This window comes from Notothenia rossii, assembly GCF_949606895.1.
Source record: "Notothenia rossii genome assembly, chromosome: 7".
In the NCBI taxonomy this organism is placed as follows: domain Eukaryota; kingdom Metazoa; phylum Chordata; class Actinopteri; order Perciformes; family Nototheniidae; genus Notothenia; species Notothenia rossii.
The window spans coordinates 33,704,807-33,730,832 of NC_136905.1; the positions used below are offsets into that span (position 1 = coordinate 33,704,807).

The 26,026-nt window shown below is 42.9% G+C and overlaps 2 protein-coding genes across 11 annotated transcripts in view; one reads left to right on the forward strand and one right to left on the reverse strand.

Annotated features, from left to right (window-relative positions):
* Window positions 1–2,368, forward strand: part of ano10a (anoctamin 10a) — a 30,344-nt gene extending 27,976 nt beyond the window's left edge. For all 7 annotated transcript variants that reach the window (XM_079693969.1, XM_079693970.1, XM_079693968.1 and 4 more), the window contains one exon: window positions 1,460–2,368. In XM_079693969.1, coding sequence (XP_079550095.1) covers window positions 1,460–1,517 — 58 coding nt within the window. In that variant the 3' untranslated portion in view covers window positions 1,518–2,368. The remainder of the gene's footprint in view (window positions 1–1,459) is intronic.
* Window positions 2,369–3,424: 1,056 nt separating this feature from the next.
* snrka (SNF related kinase a) lies at window positions 3,425–25,349 on the reverse strand. Of its 4 annotated transcripts, XM_079694673.1 has the most exons (9): window positions 25,169–25,347; window positions 24,779–25,025; window positions 23,408–24,121; window positions 12,241–12,382; window positions 9,085–9,297; window positions 8,450–8,584; window positions 6,894–7,086; window positions 6,530–6,609; window positions 3,425–6,229 (listed from the first exon to the last, which is right to left on the reverse strand). In XM_079694673.1, exons 3-9 carry the CDS (start codon window positions 23,994–23,996, stop codon window positions 5,191–5,193), a joined length of 2,391 nt encoding a protein of 796 aa, XP_079550799.1. In that variant the 5' UTR covers window positions 23,997–24,121; window positions 24,779–25,025; window positions 25,169–25,347; the 3' UTR covers window positions 3,425–5,190. The 4 variants fall into 4 exon arrangements, with proteins under 4 accessions (XP_079550799.1, XP_079550801.1, XP_079550800.1 ...); XM_079694675.1 differs by having other exon boundaries at window positions 6,918–7,086; window positions 24,779–25,349; XM_079694674.1 differs by having other exon boundaries at window positions 23,408–24,117; window positions 24,779–25,347.
* Window positions 25,350–26,026: the final 677 nt, after the last annotated feature.

Genomic DNA, 26,026 nt, shown 5'->3' on the forward strand with positions numbered 1-26,026 from the left:
TATTTTCCATTTTTATTTTGTAATCATCTCGCGACCACTTTGGGAACCCCTGCCTTAACCCTGTGACGTTTCACTCAGAGGTGAATGAATAGACGATAGGGGTAGACTTTAGGAGCTGATTTTTGGACTATTCCACCGCAACCCTGGTCTCTCTGACCCTCTTCTGTTTTCACTGATACTAATGAGGACCTGAACCCAGCAAGCTGGTGGGTGGCTAACATAGCAGGTGGTCAACTCCTTTAAATCAATTTAAAATGAATTCATTACACCGACACACACTGCACCTTGTCACAGTAAAACAATTGTACATGTACCTTTGCTCATGGGCGTAATTTCCACTGGGGACAGGGGGGACATGTTATATATATATATATTTTTTTACGCAAGTGGTCATCGTCGTGTGTGTGTGTGTGTGTGTGTGTGTGTGTGTGTGTGTGTGTGTGTGTGTGTGTGTGTGTGTGTGTGTGTGTGTGTGTGTGTGTGTGTGTGTGTGTGTGTGTGTGTGTGTGTGTGTGTGTGTGTGTGTGTGTGTGTGTGTGTGTGTGTGTGTGTGTGTGTGTGTGTGTGTGTGTGTGTGTGTGTGTGTGTGTGTGTGTGTGTGTGTGTGTGTGGCAGGAGCGCATTTTGTGAGAGAGACAGAGAGAGACAGGGAGAGAGAGAGAGAGAGAAAGTTACGGGGGTTGTTGTTAGCATCTGGTGCTAGCTCGGAGATTAGATTAGAAGCTGTTTCAACAATAAGGAGAGGGAGAGTCCTCTCCTGTCGGACTGAGAGGCTGAGATAACGTCAGCTCAGGGAGGTAAAGGACTCTGAGTGATTGTAAACTTTAGTTATCTCAGTGGGTCTCAAATGGTTTGGTCTAAACAAATATTTCCATCTATTTAATATAGTTGTTCAAAATAAGTTTAAAAGTAATTCCTATGTCAGTAAAAAATGTAAAACACAGTTTGAATGGGAAGTGATTAGTAAAATATGCATAAATAAAAAGAAAGAATGCAGACTTGGTAAGATAAAGATAGGAGAGAGGAGTATATCAATTATGTGTTATTGGTTGTGAGCATATTCTAATGGCTTTTTGATTATTGAAATATATACAGGTCTGTTTCATATGAGTGTTGAGAGTTGTATCCATAAATCTCTTAATTTGTGCACCAGATTGATGCCTTTAACTTCAATTTGAAGAAACAAATCTTACCGGGGGTGCATGCCCCCGGACCCCCCTATAGGATGTGAGGTCATCACAAATAAAACAGGTTCATGGATAGATAAGTTTGCACACTCATTATACAAACTACACATTTTTCTTGGATTAGTTAACACCATAGTCCCTAATATATATTTGTAGAAAGGCAGGAAATAGAATTAAATCGAGAACAATGTTTCATTGCGGAGGACCCCCTGTTTTGTGTCCCCCCCCACTTCTCAAACCAAAGTTACACCCTTGCCTTTGCTGTGTTTCAGAAAATGCTTGAAGCCTCGGAGCTCACAAAGGGGATCCAGTGAGGAGAAAAGGAGGTGAAGAGGAGGCGAGGAGACGACAGGAGAAGTGGAGGAGCTAATGGAACCTACACCTGCCTCCACTGCACACAGCTTTAACACATCACTCCCTCATGTATGTTTCTTATGCTGCTTATATACACAGCATCGCTGGATGGAAATACTGTCTGTCATCTCTTTTCATATTACAGCACTAACGGTTTATTTTGGGGTGGTGTACACAATGGTATAAATGGTTTTGAAATCCCAAAGGAATGCTGCAATATTAATTAATACTGGCCTTTGGGATTATGCAAATGTTAGAATGTGTCATCTAACTATGAGTTGAAGGGTGAGGGTGTAAACACATGAAAGCAAAGGTTCAGGGTTAAAGCTCATCGGGAGGCAAAACGTGGCCCAAAATATTTCTATTAATATGTAATTACTACTGGAGTGGAATGTCCCTCACAAAATAAAAACTACAAAATGAAAGATAGAACAAAAATATATATTTTGTTACTCAGATGCTGGTTGGAGCTTTAAATCTAAATGTGTGACTTTGAAGTTACTATCTTGGAAAATAAACCATATAAATGTTTACTTCCCTTAAATCAATGGTTATTAGATTTCAAACTGAGGTGTTATGTAGGGATTAAATCCCACTATTCAGTATTCAGATGCTTGTAAACATAATGCTTCCCAGACTGACCAGGAGAGATGTAGCTGTGTTGGGCTCAGCATGCTACCTCAGGTGAAGATGAGCACTCAGTGCCTTGAAATGCAACGCCTAGATCAATGAATGTGTGTTTGTGTGCTCTTGTGTTTACATGTTCGACTGTATTTAAGTGTTGATGGGAATAAAGCAGATCGAAGCTTCTACAGAAGGAAATGAAATGTGTGTGTAGTGTTATTTAATTTCAGCGCTAGAGGCCTGAAACCTGTGAAAAATACACTAACAACCAGGAAGTCAGCATTGTTTTTGAGGAAATGAATAATGTTTACAGTGGGCGTGGACCATTTGCTGTGGAAGCTTCTAGCAGCACACAGGTGTGGGAGAGAAACACAAGGATTATAGCCTTTGGAGACCATTCATTGCATAGAAACCTATACAACACACTACAGGAAAGGGACAACCCCCAAAGCATAGGGCCTTTTAATCATTAAGGTTGAGCAGGTATTTTGTTTGTTAGCTTTAGTGTTAAAGTATATATGCTTATATGTATACTGTAGACACACTACAGGAAGGGGAAGACCCCCCAAAAGCATAAAAGGGCCTCTTTAAAAGGTGAAACGTGGACGTGGTCTCGGCCTTCAGCCGCCTCCCTCTTGTGAGCAATGACCTCGCCAAGCTGCTGCTGGTCAGGGGGCGGAGAAGAGGTCGTGAGGGTGGGTTTTACTGCTTAATGAGATTAATTTCTGATCCAACATTGTGGTCTGGGACGGGTCTGCTGTGTGTGGCGGGGTTACAATTAACACGTTCAGTTTCAATGTTCCACATATCTTAAACAAACTCCCGAAGAACTGCAGGCCAGCTACAATTAAGGCTATTTGCCTCTGCCTTCATTCAATCCAGTGATGGAAGAAGTACTAAGTGCCTATAATAAAGTTGACTCCGTTACAAAGGCAGAATCTACAGAATCTTACTTTAAAGAAAAATCTATTGGCATCAAAATATACTTAAAACTACAGAACTTGTAAAATGGCCCATCATAAATATGAAATAACTGCATTATGATTATGTAATGTTTAATCACAGCTGGTAAAGGTGGAGCACATTTTAATTACTTTATATTGTTTTTATTTCCATCGTCTTGGCTCTTTAATGACTTTGTATTTAAATGTCATTTCATTATGCAGTTATGAGTTTGTCTACATTCTTTTAATGTTTTTTTTAAAATTGCTTTTTGCTGTAAATAATAGATCACTTAAATCAAGAGCCCAGGCATGAGACAGTATTCCACATTTTATTTTTAGATATCACCATAGCTAAGTTTAACTTCTGACAACAGGTATAATACACTGAATATTCCGTCATAACTCTTTTTTCTGCTGCTTTTTGGTCCAGTAGCATCTGTGGCGAGTCTCTCCTGTGTGTCGCTGAACACTGAAACACATGCACGTCATTCACCTGGAAACAGAGCGGTCACACAGACTGACGGTATGAAGAGGACACCCAGACAGAATTACTAATTATCATAAGGCTAGATTACTGTACAGCTATGCACCAAAGTGTCCACTCGGAGAAAGAGCACCATATTTACAACTCCATTTACACTGGTTTCCAAAAGGAACAAACACAAAGATAAAGACATTTCAAACAGCATTCCTTTTTTCTCTTCAGTCAAACATGGCTATGTAGTACGGAAGAAGGTTAGGGTCACATTTTAAATCTGACCAAACTGAATTCATTTTTTTTGACTTCTTAGACTTAAATCAGGATTATGAGAAAATGGTCTGAATTCTGTCAAAAGTCTGAAGAAAATATTGAGTTTCCATCTCAGAATTCAGAGGGAAAAGATGGACTTTGTCTCCAAATTCTGACCCTTTTGTCTTTAGAACTCTCACTTCAATCTGAAAATTTCGGAGAAAAAAAAAAAATCTATGAATTTTAAGAATTAAGTTAGAATTTAAGTTAGAATAAAAAAGCAAACTGAAAAACTCCCTTTAATCTTAGAATCAAGGAATTGTTTTTAATTACTGTTGGTCAGATCCCAATTATAAAAAGTCCCATGTGGCCTTAACCCTCTGCTGTAAAGTAGGAATACAAAAACAAAACAATTAAAACTAATAAAAAAAGTTTCTGTACAGATAGCTGCAACACACCGTATAGCTTATTGCCAATGCCCTCAAGAGTCCCCCGTCCCCCTCCCCTTTATGTGATGCTCTCTTTAGCTGACTGTGAGCCCCTACTGCTGCACAGCATCACCCCTCACATGTCCCAACAGCACATCGCTCCAAAGAAATGTACAGGATTTAAAAATAAACTTTACTTTCAACAGACTGTATATACAGGTGGGCTGCAGGGAGCCAGCAGAGGTCAAACCAGACGCACGTAATGCTCCGTCAGCAAAACACTGGAATATGAATAAAAAAATAAGAACAGCTCATCTCGTCAGATGGAAAGGGCTCTGACAGAATGTCTCTGGGAGAAACACAGCTTTAAAACATCCGAAAACACATCGTCCAAGTGCAACACTGAATCCAAGCTGGAGTCAAAATTAAAACTTTCTCTCTTCCCTTCTATAAAAGACAACTCATGAACTCAGAAACGTATTCCCAGTTCCAAGGGTGGGGGGCTCTGCTGAGTCAGCTGTACCACAGAGAGTCAGGGAATACGTTCTAAGGGACAAAAAGAAAAGATAAAGTGTTTTGAGAATAAAGTGGCAATTTAAATGTAAGAAATACAAATATCATTCGAATTCTTCCTCAGAATTATGAATTTAAATTGAATTATATAAATGACAGTTTAGACTCAAAATATGTTTTTTTGTAAAATTACTAGTCTTGATATTAAAATGTATTTGATACTTTTCCCTCTAAAATGACTATTTTGGCCTCTTCAAATGAACCTCTCTTTTCTTTTGATATATTTACTATTGTAATACATTTTGTAACACGTTTTCCCACATACTCAGCAAAAAAACGTGTTGTTCCTCCCACCTGGGGGATTACAAACAGAAAGCTACTGAACACCTGGATGTAGAGCTGCTCTCCGCTCAGATGACCTGGCAGCAGCTGACAGGGGCCGAGCCCCCCCCCCGCTGGATGTTCACAGAGAGGGTCTTCTCACACAGAGGTAGTTGCAGCACCCCGTTCTTCAGAGCGCTCAGGCTGCTGTGAGGGTGCCTGCTGCCGGGGGGGCCGTGCGCCGCTGTCTTGCGGTGGGGGGCGTGTGGGCGGGGCAGGGCGGTGGCGGGGAGGGTGATGGTGTCCAGGCTCCCGGTGGAGCCGATGCACATCCTCCACGCAGACTTCTCCTGGATCTTCACGGTCCCCCCCGGGAGGCTGCGAGGATCAAAGAGGAACTCCCCCCCCCCTCGCCCCCCCCGGCCCCGGAGGCACAGGCTCATCAGCTTCAGGCTCTCCACCAGCTCCGTGCTGAGGGAGGGGTTCGTGCTCCTGCTGTTGTGACAACAGCTGGAGGGACTGTCCTGTCCTTTACTCTCCCCCCCTCCTCCCCCACTCCCCCCTCCCCCGCTTCCTCCGTTACCACCCTCCCCTCCGTTACCTCCAGGAGGACTCCCCTTGTCTGGGCCGGAGGTCCCCCCTCCCTCCCCAGAAGGTTCACTGGGCCCAGAGCTGCTGCCCCCCCCGTTGCCCCCCGAGCTGCCGGGCGGCCCCTCGCTGCTGTCTCTCCGATTCCAGCCGTACCCGAAGCCTGAGTCTTTGTCCAGGCGCCGGCGGTGGCTCTCCGAGTCGTCGTCGCTGGTCTCAGAGCTGGAGCACGAGGACCCCCTCCCCTGGCTCTTGCGGCGGTGGTAGCGCTTGTGTGTGGCCCCTGGGGAGGCCCCGGAGCTCAGGCTGGCCGTGTTGCCTGCCATGTTCATCTTCAGACGGCTGAGTTTGGGCGGCAGACCCTCGTCCAGGTCGAAGTCGTCGTCCGACTCCCCCTCTTCGAAGATCTGGTTGAGCACCGGGGCGCTCTTCCTGGAGGTGAGGCGGTTGGTGATGGAGGGGGGCTTACGCCTCAAGACCACCTGGCTGTGGATAGTGGCCGGGTCCTGCTCTTCCTCATCCTCTTCATCCTCTGCCACCCTGAAACACAAAGGAAGTGAGGACAGTCAGTCTTCCTGTTTCTTTCTGAGTCGGTCTCTGCACCTTCACTGTTCCCATGGCTTTCAAACAGAAGAGTGGTAAATGAGAAACTCGGTTAAAAAATGTTGGCCTGATTATTCTTCAGAACCACTTTGGATCAGCAGTCAATTATTAGATTGGCACAAAAAATGACATCCGAGAAACTGCAGGACGGAGTCTAAACCTAATGTCCTCAAGAGGACTATAAAGCGTATCGTGTCATCCTTCAGGGATGAAGGGTGTGAGCTCCGCTGAGATTACCTGAAGAGGCAGCCTCTCTGCTTGGCTGCTGCTGAGGTGGATGGTGCGGGGGCCCTGGGGGTCCCAGCAGCACAGGCTCCCTAGAAGGAGACAGTCACATGCATTAGAATCATTAACCCAGGATGTGAGGTATCCAGTGCATTATTAACCACACACACACACACACACACACACACACACACACACACACACACACACACACACACACACACACACACACACACACACACACACACACACACACACACACACACACACACACACACACACACACACACACACACACACACACACACACACACACACACACACACACACACACACACACACACACACACACACACACACACACACACACACCTACCTTAGCCAGCGCTGAGTCACACACCGTTTCGCCTCGTCGGCCCAGGTGCAGCAGGCCTTTGGAGCGGTGCCCGTTGAGGAGGCTCTCTATGCTGCGGGCGGGGGACTGGGGCCCCCCAGCGTGGGAGATGGAGGACGCTGCCAGGCTGTCCTCGATGTCCTGGTGCATGTCCACCCTGCTGGGCCACGACTGCCTGAACACAGGATCAAAGATTCTAAGGCTTTATGATCCAATGCAGTGTCTCCAGGGCATTCATGCAATGAACATCTGAAGTCCCAAGCTTAATACAAATAGTGCAAGAAATAACAGGATAGAAATACAATTGTGCAAGAGAATGTTGCAAGACTAATGTGCATTAATGCAGGAGAAGTGAAATATAATAAGATGAGCAGAAAGTGAAATAAAGTACTGCTTATTGTAATAATAAATAAACACAGTGGAGGTCAGTATAAACGTTTGCTCAGATCATTAACCGGCCTCTCTACAGGCTCTAGATACATAGCTCCTCACTCTGCTTCCTTTAATGGAAATGCTGTGAATCTGATTCCAGATCAGTTGTGTCCATGCTGTGCTTTATTCAGTGTTAGTATTGTATCATAGCACTGCAGCACAAAGGCCACTGTGTTTTCATTGTTAGCCGACAGTGAGTAATGCAGCAATTAAAAGAGAGCGGCTGGAGGACAGGAAAGAAGGCTATGATTACAGCAGAGAGGAACAACATGCGTTCCCTCACTCATTAGGTAACCATAACACTACATCCCCTTCACTGGGGTCAACACTGACAGCATGATGACTCACAGGAGACATATCCAAAAAGGAAATATTAAAGCAGCAGATGTGGAGATCATTTTAGTTCCCACAATGAGTCAAGTTCCAAGAACCCTTACATTTCTCAGAATGCACTCAAAGTCATCTTTCTTTTCCAGCCTGAGTCATGCCCGGTTCTTTCAAACTCAAGGCCGCAGTTAGAAAGACTTTCAAAGTCTTGCTGACCACGTCCAGAAGGACCTTTTCTCTTGGCTGAGGAACCAACGGTCACCGGTTCAACTCGCAATACACAAAAAGACAACAACCAAAAAAACAAAATACAAATGTGGATCAGGGATTAGTCAACTCAATCTTATCTGGTGCAGACACAGTATATTGGTTTGAATGTAATCAACCCTGAATAACTGCTGCTTCTGTTGTGGCTTTTTCATAATAATGATAGAATTAGAAATCGCCTCTCCTCCCCCTTGCATGGCCAAACAAAACCATAAAGCATGCAGCTTGAAAATACCATGAAATACAAGAGCTCTCGATACAAAAAACGTCCTCTCTTTTTGATTGGTTCCAAATGTAGCAATAGTTGCACTACGCTGTGGTGTATTATCTTGCTGAGCATGTGTTGAGATTAAGGGCCCAGCAGACCACTAGTCCAGAAGTACAGGTCCGTACACGTCATTTCCCACAACGTCTCTGTGACCTGCTCACTGAAGCGTTTCAATATGGGTTGTTTTCAGCCGCAGCACTATAGCCCTTTGCATGGGAATAAAGGCAGTGTTTGCGTAGTGTACCTGAAGTGGGCCTTGGTGTTGCTGGGGCTGGAGGAGCGGGTCTGCACCTCCTTCTCCTGCTTCTCCCTCAGGATCCTCTCTGCCAGCAGGTAGTACGTGGCTGTGATGTGGTTGTACTTGTTGGTCTCCAGGGCTCTGAAACAACATATTAACAACGGTTACAAATGGTATCTTCACCAAGGACTCGGACATGTTGACTGCAGGGGCAGGAACTCAACCGCTGATCCTCTGATAGGAAGATCACTGCATCCTTCAAAAAGTAGAGTTAGATTCATTCGACTTATCATTCAAAACCAGATAAGTCGTCCAAGGTCAGGCCCGTTTTAAACGTCCTTTTCTAACCACAACAAAGTTGTGTTTAAAGGGGAATTATTTTCACCGGACATCATGACTGCAAACATTTAACTACCTTTTTTTGAAGTCCAGTAAATATCTGCTAACAGACAAATGGTGTACACCGCTGGTATTAAAGTAATGATGTCCTCCCTACCAAAGATTCTTTTAATTGCCACATAGAAGTGGTGTACATCACATTAAGATGTAGCTCAGCACTGTCATAAATCAGCACTGTCCAATGTTTAAGTGCATTGCCAACCAAGGGTACCAATGTTACATCCAAAGACAGCACGACTCACTCCACTATGGCCTCTCGGTCGGCGATGTCTCCCAGCACCATGCGCTGGATGATGCTGTTGTGCTCCTCGTCCGACAGGTTCTTGTGGGACACCAGGGGAGTGTTGAACTTGGTGGCTGGGGAGGGGTCGACCCCCTGCAGCCAGGCGTGGCCCTCGATCTCCTCCAGGGAGGCCCGGTGCTTGGGATCCCTCTGAAGCATGCGGTCTATCAGACTAAAGAAGAGGAGAGAACAGGAAGAGAGTAAAGAGAGCTCTGGCGTCCAAAGTAAACCAGAGTAGAGTTACATGGAGAGAAATGGAAGCCCATGTGACCCTCACTAAGTCAACACTGTACGCCCCTTTTGGCCCACCAAGGTTTCATTGTTCCTGCAGTTTGCTTGAACAGACTTTTTGTTGGACCAAATTTGGAGGATAAAAGGAAAACTACAAGTAAATAATATCAAATCTGATATGAATTGAAAGATGTATTGGGAGCTTATGACATGAGAACTGATTTGGAGAGACTACAAAAAAAACTGGGCGACTGAGAAGAGGAACAGGAAATGAAGGAACATGGTGGATCGATGGGGTGGGATTGTTTGGAAGACACAAATAGTTACAAATACAGGAGCTGAATCAGTAAGTGTGGCGATGGTGGCTGAGGCAGGGAGGGGTGCAAAACACACAATGTCATCCCTTAAGATGAATTAGTGATGGTACAAACAAACACTGCTCAGAAGTGGGTTGATGTGGAGTTGTAGAGTGAATAATGAATGAATTGAATGTATTGTAATTAAGGATGCACACAGGTTGTATTTCTGAAACACATGCCGATACAAATGTTTTGTTTTGTTAATTACTGATGCATTTTATGTCGTACAACAAAACGTGGAAATCTCTCACCATGTCACTACAAACACACTCAAAAACCTTTGACTTCAAGACAAGGGAACAGGAAGTAGTTTTAAGACTCATTCCTGCACCACAGCAAATTCCTTGAATGCCTAAACATGATTGTGATTTGTCTCATGATCTAATCCACACCTAGCATCTGGAAGTGGTTGATTCTTTTTGGATTGCCCCCCGTAATCTTTCACTTGAGCAGCAGAACCAGCACATCATCAGCAGGAGCTGCTTGGAACCGTATGCTGAGTGGAGCCGTGACTGACACGGTAACAACGTGCGCTGTGGACACGGTCGCTCTGCAGTCAGAGCCCAGCAGATGGCCCACAGCTGCTTCAGCTTAGCACAGCAATCTATTCACATCCCTCCTTGGAAATACATTTATTTCCTGTGTCTAAAAATATAAAACATGCAGTGAGAGAGGGGAGATAAGAATTGGCCTTTACGACATGTTGATCACAGTGGATCCAATGCCTTTGCTTAGACCCATGAAATCCACTCGTTATCTCTTCTCTGCCAAGAGATTTACTTTGTGCCTATTCCGACTAAATTTAGTATACAGCAAGTCTGGAACTGCCTCATGCAATTGTGCAAAAAGTTTTTCTGGGTGAGCTAATGAAATGTTGTGATACTCAGGGATAATGTAGACATAAAAGGTTCATAGTAGAGACATAAGTGTCTGGTATTTTCTTGAATAACCCTGGCCACAGATGTTGTCACAGATATCCCCTGCTTAACAATGTACCACCGAATGTATCGAGCGAAGGAATTAGTATAATGAGAGCGTACTTGCATGCATTGCTAAAAGAGTGGTACAGGAATGAGTCCTAAAACTCAGAAAGGACCACTTCCTGTGACCTTGTCTTGAAGTCAGCTGTATTTTTGTGGTGACAGAAATAAGGTCTGTGGTAAACACAAGCTTACGAGATTTTCACATTTTATTCTACGGCATAACATATGTCAGTAAGCACTTCACTGATGAATGTCTGAAGCTTCTATGTGTGTTTCCAACACGTGAGCTTTTTACTTCTGGCAATTGCATTTATTCTTAAAAAATTACAAATGAGTATTAATATGTGGAGATTACCCTGCTGGACAAAACGTGTTAAGTCAATTCAAAATGTGTTGGCCACAAAGCTTATTTTCCCTCAATATACCTAAATTAAATTGGGAAAACCCATTGCTTTTTGTAGAGGGAATTGCAAAGTTACCTTCCGGGTGGGCCTACAGAAATACAGACCCGGCTCCAAAGCCGTCCTGAGAGGCAGGCCAGTTATTCCAGAGAACTCTAAACTACTGTGTTGTAATCACAGATTTAGTTTCTAACCCGACTGCGATTTATCATGTTTTAAAATGTTGAGGATCCTGCTTAGGTTAGGTGCCTCAACTCTGTAAGGTAGAAGTTAAGGGAAGTGAATCAATTCTGTAAATATTTTGTATTAAATGACAGAAAGATTTGAAGGATGCTCTACTGCAGGGGTTCCCAAAGTGGGGTTCGCGAGACCCCGAGTGGGGGTCGCAAGATAATTACAAAATAAAAATGGAAAATAAAATTAAAAAAAATATTTAAAAAAATGTATTACCGGTAAAAAAATGTTTTACCCGCGACCCCCTGTAGACGGGCGGGGGGGGGGGGGGTTTCCATTTTTATTTCTTCCGGTGTATTACCGGTAAAAATAAAAATGGACAATAAAATAAAAAAAAATATTTAAAAAAATGTATTACCGGTAAAAAAAAAAATTATATTTCATTTTTTTTTTTATTATTAATAATAAAGTTTGCAGTACTAGCGCAGTGTTTCTCAAACTATTTCTTTTTTTTTTCAGAAATTAATTCACTAGCACCGCCCCCCCCCCCCCGCCCGTCTACAGGGGGTCGCCAGTCTCTGGCACTGTTATTTTGGGAACCCCTGCTCTACTGTTCTTGGCACGGTCATTGACAACTCGTTGGAGTGCTGCAGAGCGAAGTCCTGGGAGCATGTCTCCTCTCCTCTCTCCTTCACTTCTCTCCTATTCTCCTCTCTTCTATCTTCTCCGAAAGAACAGCATGCGATGTTAGCTTCATGTGACTTGCCGTCCTCCAAACTGCTCTTTCCATATGTGGACTACAGACACAGACAGCAGGAGTGAAGTGGGACAGTCACAGGGCTTTGGTGCTGCGAATAGGATAGAGCCTGTGCCTGACAGCCAACACTGAGGGAGAAAGCCCACAGTCTTATGCTAGTGTGACTAAACAGAGGTGGCGGTGTGTGAAGGCTGTGTATGGATCACTCACTCTTTGCAGGCGCTGGACACGTGGTCTGGAACCGAGTATTTACAGTCCATGATCATGGTGAGAGTCTCGCTGTCGTTGGCTTCCTGGAAAGGGGGCTGGCCGCATACCAACATGAACAGGATCACACCGAGACTCCAGATATCTGAGGCAGAGGGAACCAAACATAGTCTCAATCACAGCATATACACATATTACAGGACCATAGCATTAACGCATGAAAACGAATCGCAATATCTGTCAGAAAAATCGCAATTAGATTATTTCCCTAAATCGTGCAGCCCTAAAATGTTCTGATAAATATTGTAACATTTATCGATATTGCAAAGCAACAGCTGTCACGGTACTGTTTTCGTATTGAACCGTTAGATTCAGGACATTTGGTTTGGTATCATTTGGTTTGGCATAATTTCAGTAAATCTGGTGAACAAAATTGTAGTTTATCTTCTACGAGACAATTTTTCACCACTTGAGTGCCTTAATTGTTCCAGTAATAATAATAATAATATATAAACCTAAATGTTTATAATTTACAAAATAAATATAAACATTTGAAATGTAAAGTCCTTACGTACTGAGCTACTGCTGCTGGTAGTTCTACTCGGGTTGTGTTTGTATTAGTGTGTTTGTATTAGTGTGTGCTTATGCATCTGAGTGTGAGTGGAGCCAGAGATGGTGAGCTGTGGAGAGGCAGAAAGCCCCAGGGACGGCAGGCGTACCACCTCACACCTGGCTCACTCACAGCAGCAATGTTACTATAGCAACGCTTCTAGCCTCTTTAGAGAGAGAAACAGTCCACACATAACCACAATAACATTGCAGCTCTACACAATATCCGCTCAAGCATTGTCAGCTGAGAACCAAACTTCCCCATTTAGCAACAAGAGAAGCTTGAATTCTGCACCGGTAATTACAGAATACATCATTATGCTTGTCAACATAAAATAAAGGGTTTGAAATAACTTTAAAGATACCCTATGATATGTTTGAGGGTTTTCGCTTTCCTGTAGTATGTTATATAAAAAGGTGTTTGTGCATGTAAACGGTCTGCAAAAGCCGCTTTCACAAGTACTTTGCTGCACTTAGTGCCAGCACTTAGTACCCCCATGGAAGTACAGATTTCGTTCACACCGGAATAAGTTCACTGAGGGAGGATTAGGCAAATGAAGCCGCTGACGTCCCTTCTTCTATATATAGCACCAAATTGCAACTAATCTATATCTTCTGTCACTTTTCACATTGAACATTTGCTCTTTTATTAAATAAACTAAACGCTTTCATTTTAAGTTGTGAGTTTAGTGTTTTTGACCCTAAGAAACTCTGATGCATTAATCAATAACAATAATCCACAGCTCCTCTCTCTGCTCCAGAGGATTTAAAAACATTTATAAAACGGACAAGTCAAATCAAGCAATCTGATTGGTTCTTAGCCGTGATATACTGAGCGTATACCACGGGTAGAATTGTAAATTACTTTTCACAACAAGTCAGTATCCCTCCGCGCCTGAGACAAACAGTATACAGTTGGGCTGAAAAGCAGCAGTTTGCTTTTCAAACTGGAAAAAGAAAGCAGCGGAGAAGTAACGGGGCAGAAACCCTCTTTTTTACGCAGCGGCCCAGACATAGACATCAAACGGCAAAACATATTCAGAATGCAGTTCCTTTAGCACTAGGGCAAGGATATCTAGATACTCTCCAATGTTTGAGATAATGAATTGTGCTACTTTTAAAGCAAGCAACGATGTTTTCAAATCTGTAATCAAAGAGGTCCGCAAAAACGCTATCGACCAATCAGATTGCTTGATTTGACTTGTCAGTTTTATAAATATATTTACATTTCTTGCGTTACGAAACAAACTTACAAAGCATAAGATGGAAACATTTAAGATTAACTTCGACCTCCGGGGGGGTCTTAATATGGAGGAGTGGATTGAGGAGTGCCTATCTCCAGAAAAAAAAGCACCTAAACTACGACATGCAGAGCTACGTGAAGAGCAGGTAGACCAACTGGAAAAGTACCACCATTCAAAAGCTTTCTGATGCGGGTCTTGAAACAAAGCAGAGAAATTATGACCGTTAGTGGCCACAGGTGCGAAAGCTCTCTCCAGAGCTACTGGAAGCCCAATCTCGGGAACCGGAGAAAGTGGAGCAATATTCTCGCCACGCCAAGCAATAGCCTAGATTAGAGCCTCAACCTATACAAGTAACCACGTAAACCATGCTACTGATGCCGGACAGTTTTTCAGTGGATGCACAATAAACGGCAACATAGAAAAATGAATGTAAATAAATAGCCAAATAATGGATCAACGCTCTAATATGTTCGCTAGCTGTTAGTGTTGTTGCATAGCAACCACCTCGCACTAGGTTTCGTGCAGAAGGCAACGGAGGGACTATTTTATTTTGAACATCATTATTTATTAATAAAAACTATTTAAATTAGAGTGTGTATTTTTCTTTCATATTGCCACACTTGGTAACCGTTTTATAAAAGCAATAGCTCACTTCAGCCCGTGATATATGCTCATTATATCACAGCTAAGAGGGTTGTCGACCCTCCGCTTCGCGTTGGGCCGAACCACGCCCCTTAGCTGTGATATAATGAGCATATACCACGGCCTGTCGTGAGCTATTGCTTAAATATATATCGGAATATATAAAACTAAAACGGAAAAAGTACGGGTAAAAGTACTCCGGTGTGAACGCGCCTAAAGGCTCCAATCCCTGTGTTACCTCCAGAGGGTGTTTCTCTGCCACACACTCCCCCCCCCCTGCCTGAAACATCTCCATTGGACTCCTTTGTTTACTTCTGTAACATAGTGACATCACTAAGTCGCACTTCTATTAGCTAGCATTGTATGTAATAGGCTAAGGGGCGGGACATTTCCTACACATCTCTAAGCGGTTGACCAATCACAACAGAGCCGGACAGCTAACCAATCAGAGCAGTCTGGGCTCTGGTTTCAGACAGAGGGTGAAAAGAGGTGCTGTAGCACAGGCAGTATGAGAAAAATAAAGAGCTTTTTGAACATTAAAGCATGGAGACATGTCCCAGTAGAGGAACAAAATACAAATATGAAAATGAGCACATGTGCTTTTTAAAATAGCAGTTTCTATTTGTATTCCCATCTTGGCCTCAACAAACAAATAGAGGAACACAATTTCCTCTACTTCCCTTCCACCCTTGCTCATATTTGATTCCTCATATTTCTATAATCCAGGGTTTCAACAAACAGCCCCTTAAAAAAATTTATTTACCTAATTGATGTGCACTTTGTGTTTTATTTGAGCCAAGTGTGAGTATGCTGTTACTTACCATCACGCTTGTTTCCCCCCTCTCTTCTGTGTTTCACAGAGGATGGGGCTTTGCACAAGGTGGAGCACAGAGTAATGATGTAAATACTAGGGATGTCCCGATCACCTTTTTTTGCTCCCGATCCGATTCTGATCATTTGATTTTGACAATCTGCCGATACCGATTTTTCCCGATCCGAAGAGAAAAAAAAGGTAACAGATAACGGCTGGTCATCCAACGCGATGAATTCAGCTATCTAGGCTGTTATTTTTGGGGCCTTTTCACTGTTCTGGGGCAGTTTCTCTTTCCTTTTTAAAAGTCTCTGAAAGTGTCGGTTATTTCAGTGCCGTTACCTGAGTGGCCGATGTGTACTTGTCGTGTTGTTGTTGGTGTTTGTTTCTCGGATGGCGTATTAGATTGGTCGTGTTGAGCTCTGTTCTTTCCACCACGCGGAGCCTCCGCCTTGCAAACATTGCATCTGGCTGTTACACTGCCTTCGCTTTCAATTTTATAATACTTCCAAACTCCTGACATTTTCTCTGTCCCGACTCCAGAGTCACCAGCTGAACGTAGCCTCTTGTTAGCTTACTGCTACTATTAGACACTGCGCCCTGCCCACTCTGTTGCCAGATCTGAGAGAAATAAGCAACCAGGTCTGAAAACAAGCCTGAAAGAAGCAACACATACATGATGTTGTGTAATTTTAAACCAAAACTAAGGCCTCAGGATGACTTTAAGACGTGAACATGGTCAGTTTTATTTTGTAACATTAAATAAAATACAAATATTTAATAATAAAAAATAAAAATTCCCAATTTTTTTCTCCCGATTCCGATCTTTTGAAAATCACGTGATTGGCTCCGATCCTCGATCACGTGATCAGATCATCTCTAGTAAATACCCGATGTCTGCTTCCAGCTGTAGACCCAGTAGTTCCCCTTTAAATATACAGTATGCTTTTCAGTGCAGCTAAGTTGGGCTGAACTCATCTCTGGAGATGTCCGGAGATGCAGTGAATCAAACCAGTTAAGAGTAGCAGACAGCTATGAGTAAGGAAAATCTGCTAGTAGCCACTAGGCTAATTTATGCTATTTAAATTGCAGCGGCTCATCAACCCCAGCAGGCAGTCAACCTGAACCACTTGTTTTCATTCTTCTTTCTCCACTCCCATCATTCACCACCTCTCCAAAGTCTGTAAGTATCTCTTAAATGGTGGAGGCTGCCAGGTTCTACTTTGATTTTCCTTTCCAAACCCCTTTCCCTAACACACTAACACACATAGCTTTGATCTTCCGAGCATCCTCTCCTCCTCTCTGGATTACAGCACCATGATGCTTTAATTAGCGACTGTGGGATTGTCTTGGCATCATATCCTCTTCTACTCTGTATTCATACAATTTGCTCTGACAAATCAGCGAGCAGCTTGGAACGACAGCAGCCAGAGTGGCTGTAACCTGGAGGGCCGTGTGGAAGGAAATGGAACAGATCTCGATCTCCTCTTTGGAAGGATTCAAACTGTAGCTTTTTTTAGTGCCCAAATGATAAACGCCCGTGCATCTTAAAATGGTATTACAGTTCCGGCTTTGTTAAAAACGCTTTCTAGCGTGTCACACATCAGGAGACTCACTTTGCTCAATTGCCATGGAACTGTAGCATATCAATGTTACCCATATTTTCATCCTGACTTGTATAATGGAGATGCGAGCACTGAGCGCCGAAATCCACAATATCCAGCAGGATTTGATCCAGCAGGATTTGATCCAGCTTTACACAGAATAGAAGTACAAAATAAATTGGACTTAAAAGGATGGGAGCTTTTGTCATTATTCTCTATCTGTGGAAAATAACCTGTACACCATAAAGCATAGGAGAGAGACACATACTCATTTAAGCGGGGGAAAAAAGCTACCCGAGCCTAGAAAATACAATTGGCAAGCAGTATTCAAGCACCAAGGTTGTTATGCAGAACATGAAGCAACTTGCATTCATATCAAATCACAAACAGATCTTAAATATGATTTGACAGTTTTAATACAAGGCATTTAAATACAAATCTTTTTGAATAAGACAAACTAAAATAAATGGTTGATGTTCCAAGCTGGAGAGTGGCTTAAGATATGAAATGATGCACACTTTGGAGCGAACTCCCTTAAATAAAATCAATAGGTTGCTTTAGACACACTTGTACTCTTTACTTGCTGTAACAATGTGCATGTCCCCTCTGTGGAACGAATAAAGGTACTCTGATTCTCAGGCACCCACAAATGAACCGTAGACACTGCAGCACTACACCCAGCTATGTTACTGCTACTTTCAATATAGATTAGCAGTTTACCCTGTAACATTATTGGAGAAGAGAGTTTAGTTTACTGCCTCCTATCCGAGTTCAACACACCAGAGCAAGGCTTAGTCTCAAATCCTGATTCTGATGATACCAGAAACGTCACATTTTCAGAGTTTTGGCATTACTGGCTTCTCCCATCACAATCAATACCACACTAATATCTCCTCAAACCATGAAGACCTTTCCCACCACCATGTTAATGAATCTGAGGTGCACTGGCTGCAAAGCAATGACTGCGGTCAAAAAATAACATCTATTATTTTGCACTGTACCTTTTCAACTTTTGAAAATTACTTTTGGTAAGCTCAACAATAGAAAAACAGCCCTGTCGAGGTTAAATCAAAAGGGCGGATCGCACCTCCAGAGTCATATTACAACTTTCAGTTCAAGTCTGAAATCTATTTGGCACTGTCCCAGCATCAAAGTGATGAGTCTCACACTGCAGAGCTCACTCCTGGGACCCACACAGGCAATGAACAAAGTGATCACACATCACAGCAAACTGCCTGTCCCTGGGTTTGCAACCATGCTCCAATGCAATCAAGTCATTGTAATATTATATTTCAAATATAATATTACAATGCCTGTTAAGCAATGTTGTCACTATCATGAAATCAAGTGCATGTACTCATGTACAGAGACCGAGTGATCGTAGCATCTGTCTCCGTCTGTCTGTCTCAGGCTTTGACTTGCTGACAGCTCACCAGTTGCGCTCTCAGCCAGCGTGCCTCCTTGCCTTTTACTGCTTTCTTATGCTTGAAATGAATGCAAGAGATACAAGTCTCTGCTTAGTATAGACACCCAGACGTTGTTGTTCGACATGAACAAGAATGTGTGACTGAAGCGCACCGCTACATACAGGAAGTACAGATGTCATAGGGCTGAATGCTCCTGATGTACATGGGATTTATGTGCTTTCAAAACATTTGATCATGATACATATTTTTGGCCAAAAGTTATGGGTTAAAACACGTCAAACTAATTAGTGACACGTTCAATTTAGATTATCTGCTGCAGTCCAAACTTTTTTAGACTGCCTGCAAAGTTTAAGCCAATGAACAGTTGCTCAATCATGCATTGTGTATGTATGATCCAGCTCTAGCTCTAATGCAGTCATTAGTCACCTAGCAAATAAAGCTAGATATTGGCCAATTACTGTCAAACGAGCATTATTATACGCCTTTTTTTTTTTGAAGACGACAGTGACATGAAGTTTCTACTGTCCATACTGGCTGAGAGGGACAGAGAGATGATAAGTGTGATAAGTGAAACCCTGATGGACCGGTTTGTCCATGAACACGCCTTCAGTCAGTCAGTCTATCATGCTGAGGTATGCAACACATAGTATGATCAGTGTAGAAAAGCCTTGCACTAAAATGTGCCGACAAGAATTGCACCGAGAGGGTCCCTGTGCTGTTGAGGACGTCCTGCATTGATACTTTGCCCAAGATGCTGTGTCTCATTAGCTTTTATCGCACCTTTTTACATTCACTTCCTATGTCTATAAAGTGTTTGAATTCTGATTAGTATGGTAACCATTATACTCCATCTCTTCTGTTTCCTTACTCAAAAGCAAGGCTGGGACATAAAAGGCTTGTTTTGACCCTGACCATATGACCCATGAGTGCTTTGGACATTAGGCAAGCTTGAAAACAACTTTGAAGCACTGAAACATGTTTTCCCAGATCAAGTAATAACATGATGGAGTTTAGTTTGAATTGTTCGCACAGGGAGCGTGTTTTTAGAACTCACCAGGATGTAGTGTAGTGAACAAGGAGTGATAACGTAAACTAGAAGCTTATGCACAACATTTTGCATGTGGAGGAGAATGGACCAGACAATAAGGCCCACTGGAGGAAAACAGATGAGTGGGCTCTAATCAAAGGAACACAGAGCTGTGTAGTGGCTGCATCCTGCCTCACGACCATCCTCTCCTGGCCAAGTCCACACAATAAGATGGATTAACTGTTCTTCCCAATTACTGGCAGCAGGTGACAAAAAGCAGGGCTGCAATTAAGAGAAGGAGGAGTTTCTGATGCTCTGTAGTGCAGACGCCAAGGGCTGCCAAACATCTCTGCAGGACGCACAGGAAAGATGTTCGTTTGAGTCATCAACAGATATATGTCAACAGGAAGTCAAGGACTTTCCATTTGCTAAAGAGTGCCTAAAGCATAACATGTCGACGACTTAATACAAGATACAACCTGCTGTCTGCACTAAAAGTTCCTATTTGATAACTTTCAGTGATCAAACTACTAATGGTCACAGACTGCATTGAAGGTTATCCTGTCACCACTGTGACTTATATAATGCAGACAGACCTGTTATATGATTATATCTGTTTTAAGGCTGGCAGACAAAAAGGGCCTGGGCTGCAAATATGCAAACATGAGGCATCTCATTTACCTCACAGCACCTAATGGCTCTGGCCACAACATCACAAAGCCCACAAGAGCATGTGCAAAACGTCACTAAATTGCTCCGTAATGCACACACCACACATTACCAGAGAGCGCTCTCAACCCAACAACTGCTGCACAGCACAACCAAAAGTAGCACCGCTGCAATTACAAGCAGCGCCAAAGCACATCACATTCAGGACAGCTCCCTGGCAGAGAGCAAAGTGTTTGGCCCACTAAAGTCTAGCTCAGCTAGAGCTGCCTCTTAATTTAATCTAACGTTTGTCAATTTAAAAAGTCTTAGTCGAGCAATGTTGATTAGTCTATCAGTCTGAGCTTTGTTGCGTCAGCTGGAAAACCCCTCAAACTTATACTGGAGATGTTCCAGGTCATTACGTTTATTAGGTCGGGCAGGAAATCCAAAGTGTGGGATTGTGTAAAGAAAACCCCAAGAAGGTGAAATGCAAAACTCGGCAGGCAAAACAGGGCCTTTCATATGTCAACCTGAAACATCACTTCTGATCTGAAGCATGGAAGTAGTCTCTCCTCAAAGGAAGAAAGAAAAGCAGCAGTAGGTATCAATGATGACTGGTGAAGAAGAGAAGGCAGAAGACGGGAGCAGTGAAATGAAGATGGACTTGGAGGACCAGACAATGCTGGATGGGAGGCCACTGGCTTGATAGAAATACATGAGAATGCTCCCCTAAGCTCACCAGCATTTAAAAAATAAACCTTTTTCAAATGATTGTTTAGTTATTTTGTTGTATGTTACACATTCATTAGTTGTGTGTGATGATGCCATTTATGCTATACTGTGTTGAGAAAAATAAATGAGTTTTTGCTGCTTGTTCTGGCACAAATTAAGATTCAGTCCCTGCGCTTCTAATAATGATTTTCCTCAGCCCTGAAGCTGAAAAAAATAATAGTCATAATATATCAAAAATTGCCATGCCTACTTGACAGATCACTAGAACAGACAACTGCTGGTGAAAAAGCTTTGGTCAAAAGCAGCCCTATGCTCAGCTCCATATGAGTATAGTGAGCTGCAGACAGAGACCATCAATAACACTGAGTGCAGGGTGGTAGATGCCTCTTAGCACAACCCGTGCAGATGGTGGTCCACTACAAATACATAGAAGCCTTATCACACAGCTACATAACTTATCATTTTTTTCACAATATAGACCCTGCAGATTTTTCATTATAAAATCGCTATGTTATATCACATATAACACAACTGAAATAAAAAATATATCTATATTCCAAATATTTCAATTAAAGGCTAGCTTGTGTGATAAAGGGTTTGGGGGATTGCACAACACCGTTTTTCTTTGTGTGTGTGAACACTTACAGTTTCCATTAAATATCCTAATTTTATGAATGTAAGTTTGTAATTCACCGGAGAAAAACCTGCCTTTTTCCCAAAATGGGAACCAGTTATTTAAATACATTAAAAATATATGATATCAATGAAAAATCTATTGCTTCATGTCACAGCTCGTGCTACAGGTCAATACAATAAGACACTTCTGGAAGAGAACCTGCAGCTGCAACAAAACCCATCATCCAGCAGTTCATTTTACATGACATGACATGTCACTTGTTAGACGCTTTTATCCAAAGCGACTAACTCAATACTGTGGACAATCACCACAGGAGCCATTTTGGGGTGAAGTGTCTTGCCCAGGGACACAACGACATGCTGACTGCAGTGGGCTTTTAACCTGTGTCCCCCTGATCCCAACACCAACGCACTATCCACTGCGCCACACGCCTCCTAATTCACCCTCTTCATGTTACTTGACATTCCCTCCATCATTTAGCTCTAGGGTGAGGTAAAGCTGATGGCGTTTTTTCTCTGCGCATAAACAATCATATCACTACTACTCAGACACATATTGGTGCAGCATTAACACCACATGAACAACCACACGCGCCCGAAAAAACAAGCTTAACTCAGCACACCTCACAATCCCATTCAAGACCTGGACCTTGGTCTCATGTTATGCCATCAGTTAGGCTACCAATATGATAGATATCATATCAGTATGGAAGGACACACAATCTGTTTGTCTGCACTCTGTCAAACCCCAGAGAAAATCAATGAGCCAGTTAATTTAGAGCAATGGGACACCCATAAAACATCAGTGCTAAAAGAGCTGACCTGGTAGTACATGGCCACTGGCCGCCTGCAAAATGACCAGCGTCAATGGCTGTTAGCATCATAAAGCTTTCCACAGCTTGATCTTTAAAACAAGTCCAACTCATATGCTGTTGCACAGGGGTCTGGCATGTGATGGATTGCTGTTTGACGTGTAGGCAATCAAAACACAAAGCAAAGCTTGGCCAACAGAATAAGTGGTCAGGCCCTGGAAGCAAACTAGCACAGAAAAAATGTGTCAAACAGGTGCTAACCTAATTACTCCACTGTGCTGAAGCTGGCTTTAAGATGACTTTGATAATGCCAAAAGCCTGCTTCTTAACACAGTGACATGATGTTAGTGCCATGTGTAACTATTCTGCTCCATCGGACTTTAAATCAACTCTGAATCATTAAAGATCAAAAACAACCACAACTGTCTCTGTGCGAAAGCATAAAGTGGCCACACTACGAAATGGTCTTACACAAAGGACTAGTTAAAGAGGCCCTATTGTGCTTTTTGGGGGGTTTCTTTTTTCCCGGTGTGTTATGTACCGTAGGTTTTCATGCATGCAAATGGTCTGCAAAGACTCAAATCCAAAGGTCCCTCCAGAGGGAGTTTCTCCCCCACAGACTGAATCGAAACGCTTGGATTGGACCTCTCTGTTTACTTTCCTAACACAAAGACATCACTAAGTAACGTGGTAGGCTAGGGGTGGGACATCTCTAAACAGAGCCGGCCAGCTAACCAATCAGAGCAGACTGGGCTCTGGTTTCAGACAGAGGGTGAAAAGAGGTACTGCAGCACAGGCAGTATGAGAAAAATGAAGAGCTTTTTCAACATTAAAGTAGCAAAATACAAATATGAACCTGAAAATAAACATAATATAGCCCCTTCAAGAATACAATCTGGTAGTACTGCATCCTATCTATTTTCTAAATAACACTCACTTCACTTTTGCATCATTCATCAGCCTACATGTTTTGCATACCTACGGCTGGAGCATCATACTCATCACCCAGCAGTATTTCTGGGGCGGAGTATGCCAGAGATCCACAACTGGTCGTCAGCTTCTTCCCCGGTTGAAACTTGTTGCTGAATCCAAAGTCGGTGAGCTTGACGAGCCCTTGTTTCTCAAAGAACACCACATTCTCTGGCTTAAGATCCCTGTGCACCACGTGCAGCCGATGGCAGTAGGAGATAGCATGGACAATCTGGGCAAAATATTTCTTAGCAAGCTCTTCATTCAGACCCTCCTCATGTTTCATGATGTAGTCAAACATATCCCCACCATCCCCTAGCTCCAAGATGAGGTAAAGCTTAGTCTGAGTATCTATAACTTCATACAGGCGCACAATGTTGGGGTGCTGGACCAGCTTCATGCAGCGGACCTCCTGGAAGAGGTGGCCTGTAGCAACGGTGTCTAGCTTAGTCTTGTCGATCACCTTCACCGCCACTTTCTCCCCAGTGAAGACGTGGCGTGCCAGCTTGACCACGGCAAAGTGGCCACGGCCCAGCGTCTTGTCCAGGTCATATAGCCCAGCAATCTTGCCATCGTAGCCCCGCTTGAAGCCTGCCATAGCTGGAGAGGGCGATGGGGAGAGGACAGTCCCCCCTGTAGGCCGGGTCAGGTTGGCTGAGTTGTTTGGGTCCAGCTTAGTTCAGTTCATCAAAGGTGGAGGGAAAAACCCATGGCTCCAGCTGCCTTAATGAAATGAAATGACAAGTTTCAATAAACAATGACTACATACATATAGGCAAAGCAGGCAATTAAACTGAAAAGTTGTCCAAATGGAAATGTTCAGCACACTGAAAGATTTCAATTATAATATGAACGCAGCAGACCCTCCTTTACACTGAGCAGAATAATGTTATTGTGATCATATGCATCTGTCATGTTTTCACAGAATGGCTGCCACACTAACGTTAGCTCATTTATCCTGCCTGCTGTATCGTGCTGCTACAATGAACCACGTCAAACTTGTCTTAACTACATAAGGCTTCCAGTTCTCCAATGCACAGGAAGCTACTTGTTTCGAGCGGAGTTTCACAGACTACCGTTGGCAGAAGTCAGCTGCATGACGGGCCCCGACCGGCGGTAGCACACGTTAGCCTGACGTTACATGGGCTAGCTCGTTGTCCATTGATTGATTAATGTTAGCTCACTGTGTGACTAACGTTAACTGTTTTCGCTCTTTAATGTTAGAAGGTTGCCATTATTCATTACAAAGCCACACTAATGTATACACAAACATGTTTAGCTAGCTATGAAACAAGGCGCTGGCCACACAGGTACACAGGTATCACACAGCTATCCGGATTACCTAGCATGTAGCAAGCTAAAGTTACTCGCTCAGCTCACCTCTCCAGCTTTGCTTCGGTAAACATAAAGCCCCTGGTCCGGTCTCTACAGGGTATCCTGGGTCCTTTGGGAGCTCTCTACAGAAGCTTGTCGCAAATGATGAGAGAATACGAGGGGTTGACCGTGGCACTCAGAAGGTGCCTATGCCCAGGGTTCATGTGTAAAAGGAGGTATTGCATAGCTGGCAGCGGCAGCCTGATCCGTGTATCCTTCCAGCCGACTGGGGCTGTGGTGATGCCTTCACGGGCTAAAAACAGTGTCGACATTTTTACAACCGTCAAACTGTGGACCAATACAAATGATTTCCATTGTTGAAGATATGGGCATCACATATGTCAAATAGATGAATTAAATCATAATAAACCTTTACAATGTTGCCATTCAACCTACCATAAATTGGGATTTTTCAGAAAAAACTAAAGCGAGAGAAAATATGTGTCTTCTAATTGTTAATGAAAAGCGTTTTCTGGCGGGACAAATTGTAGACATTTAGAGTCAGGTTCTTACAAGGAACACTGGAAAGCAACACAAGAGTATCGCCAGCCGCATTCTGCTCTGACGTAAAAGTAAAACGGTTGCTGAAAACATCATTCCATATTTACTCAACAACACATTATTTACGGTAGAATTTGTATCTAATTTAAAAAGTAATGGTTTGTTGCATTAATGAAAGTCAGTTTTGCATTATTAATGTGTTTTGAGATAAGCAATACGTGTAATACTTCGCCCAAATACCCTATTATTGAAGCAGGTGATGTGAAAACCCTCCTTAAGTATTTTGGTTTTATTCCGCAATTTCTAGGCCTACATACCATACATTTGTGTGCAAGTGATAATTGAAGGACAGTGTAGCCAGCTTGGTTTCCCCCCAAAAAAGCGTCTAGTGACATCTAGTGAGAGGAATAAGACATGTTTCTCAATGTATTTCTCACAAAAGCTGTTTTTCCTTAATCACTTTTTGCATAACATGATTAGTATCTAATATTTTTCAATATATTTTTATTTGAACTTGGCCCTCAATGTATTGCAAACGGTAGATCATAGATGGATTTATAACAGTCTAGGCACACATTTTAGTCACATTATTTGATTAATTGATTGATCTCTGCATTTAAGAGTACTTAAATAAACGTCTTCAGAACACACAACCCGCTTTAGCTGGTGAAAGAAACACGTTTTCTTAGGCTACAACTGTAGTGTGGTATTGCTACGTTTCTTTTTCATGATGAATATGCACAACATGCATTA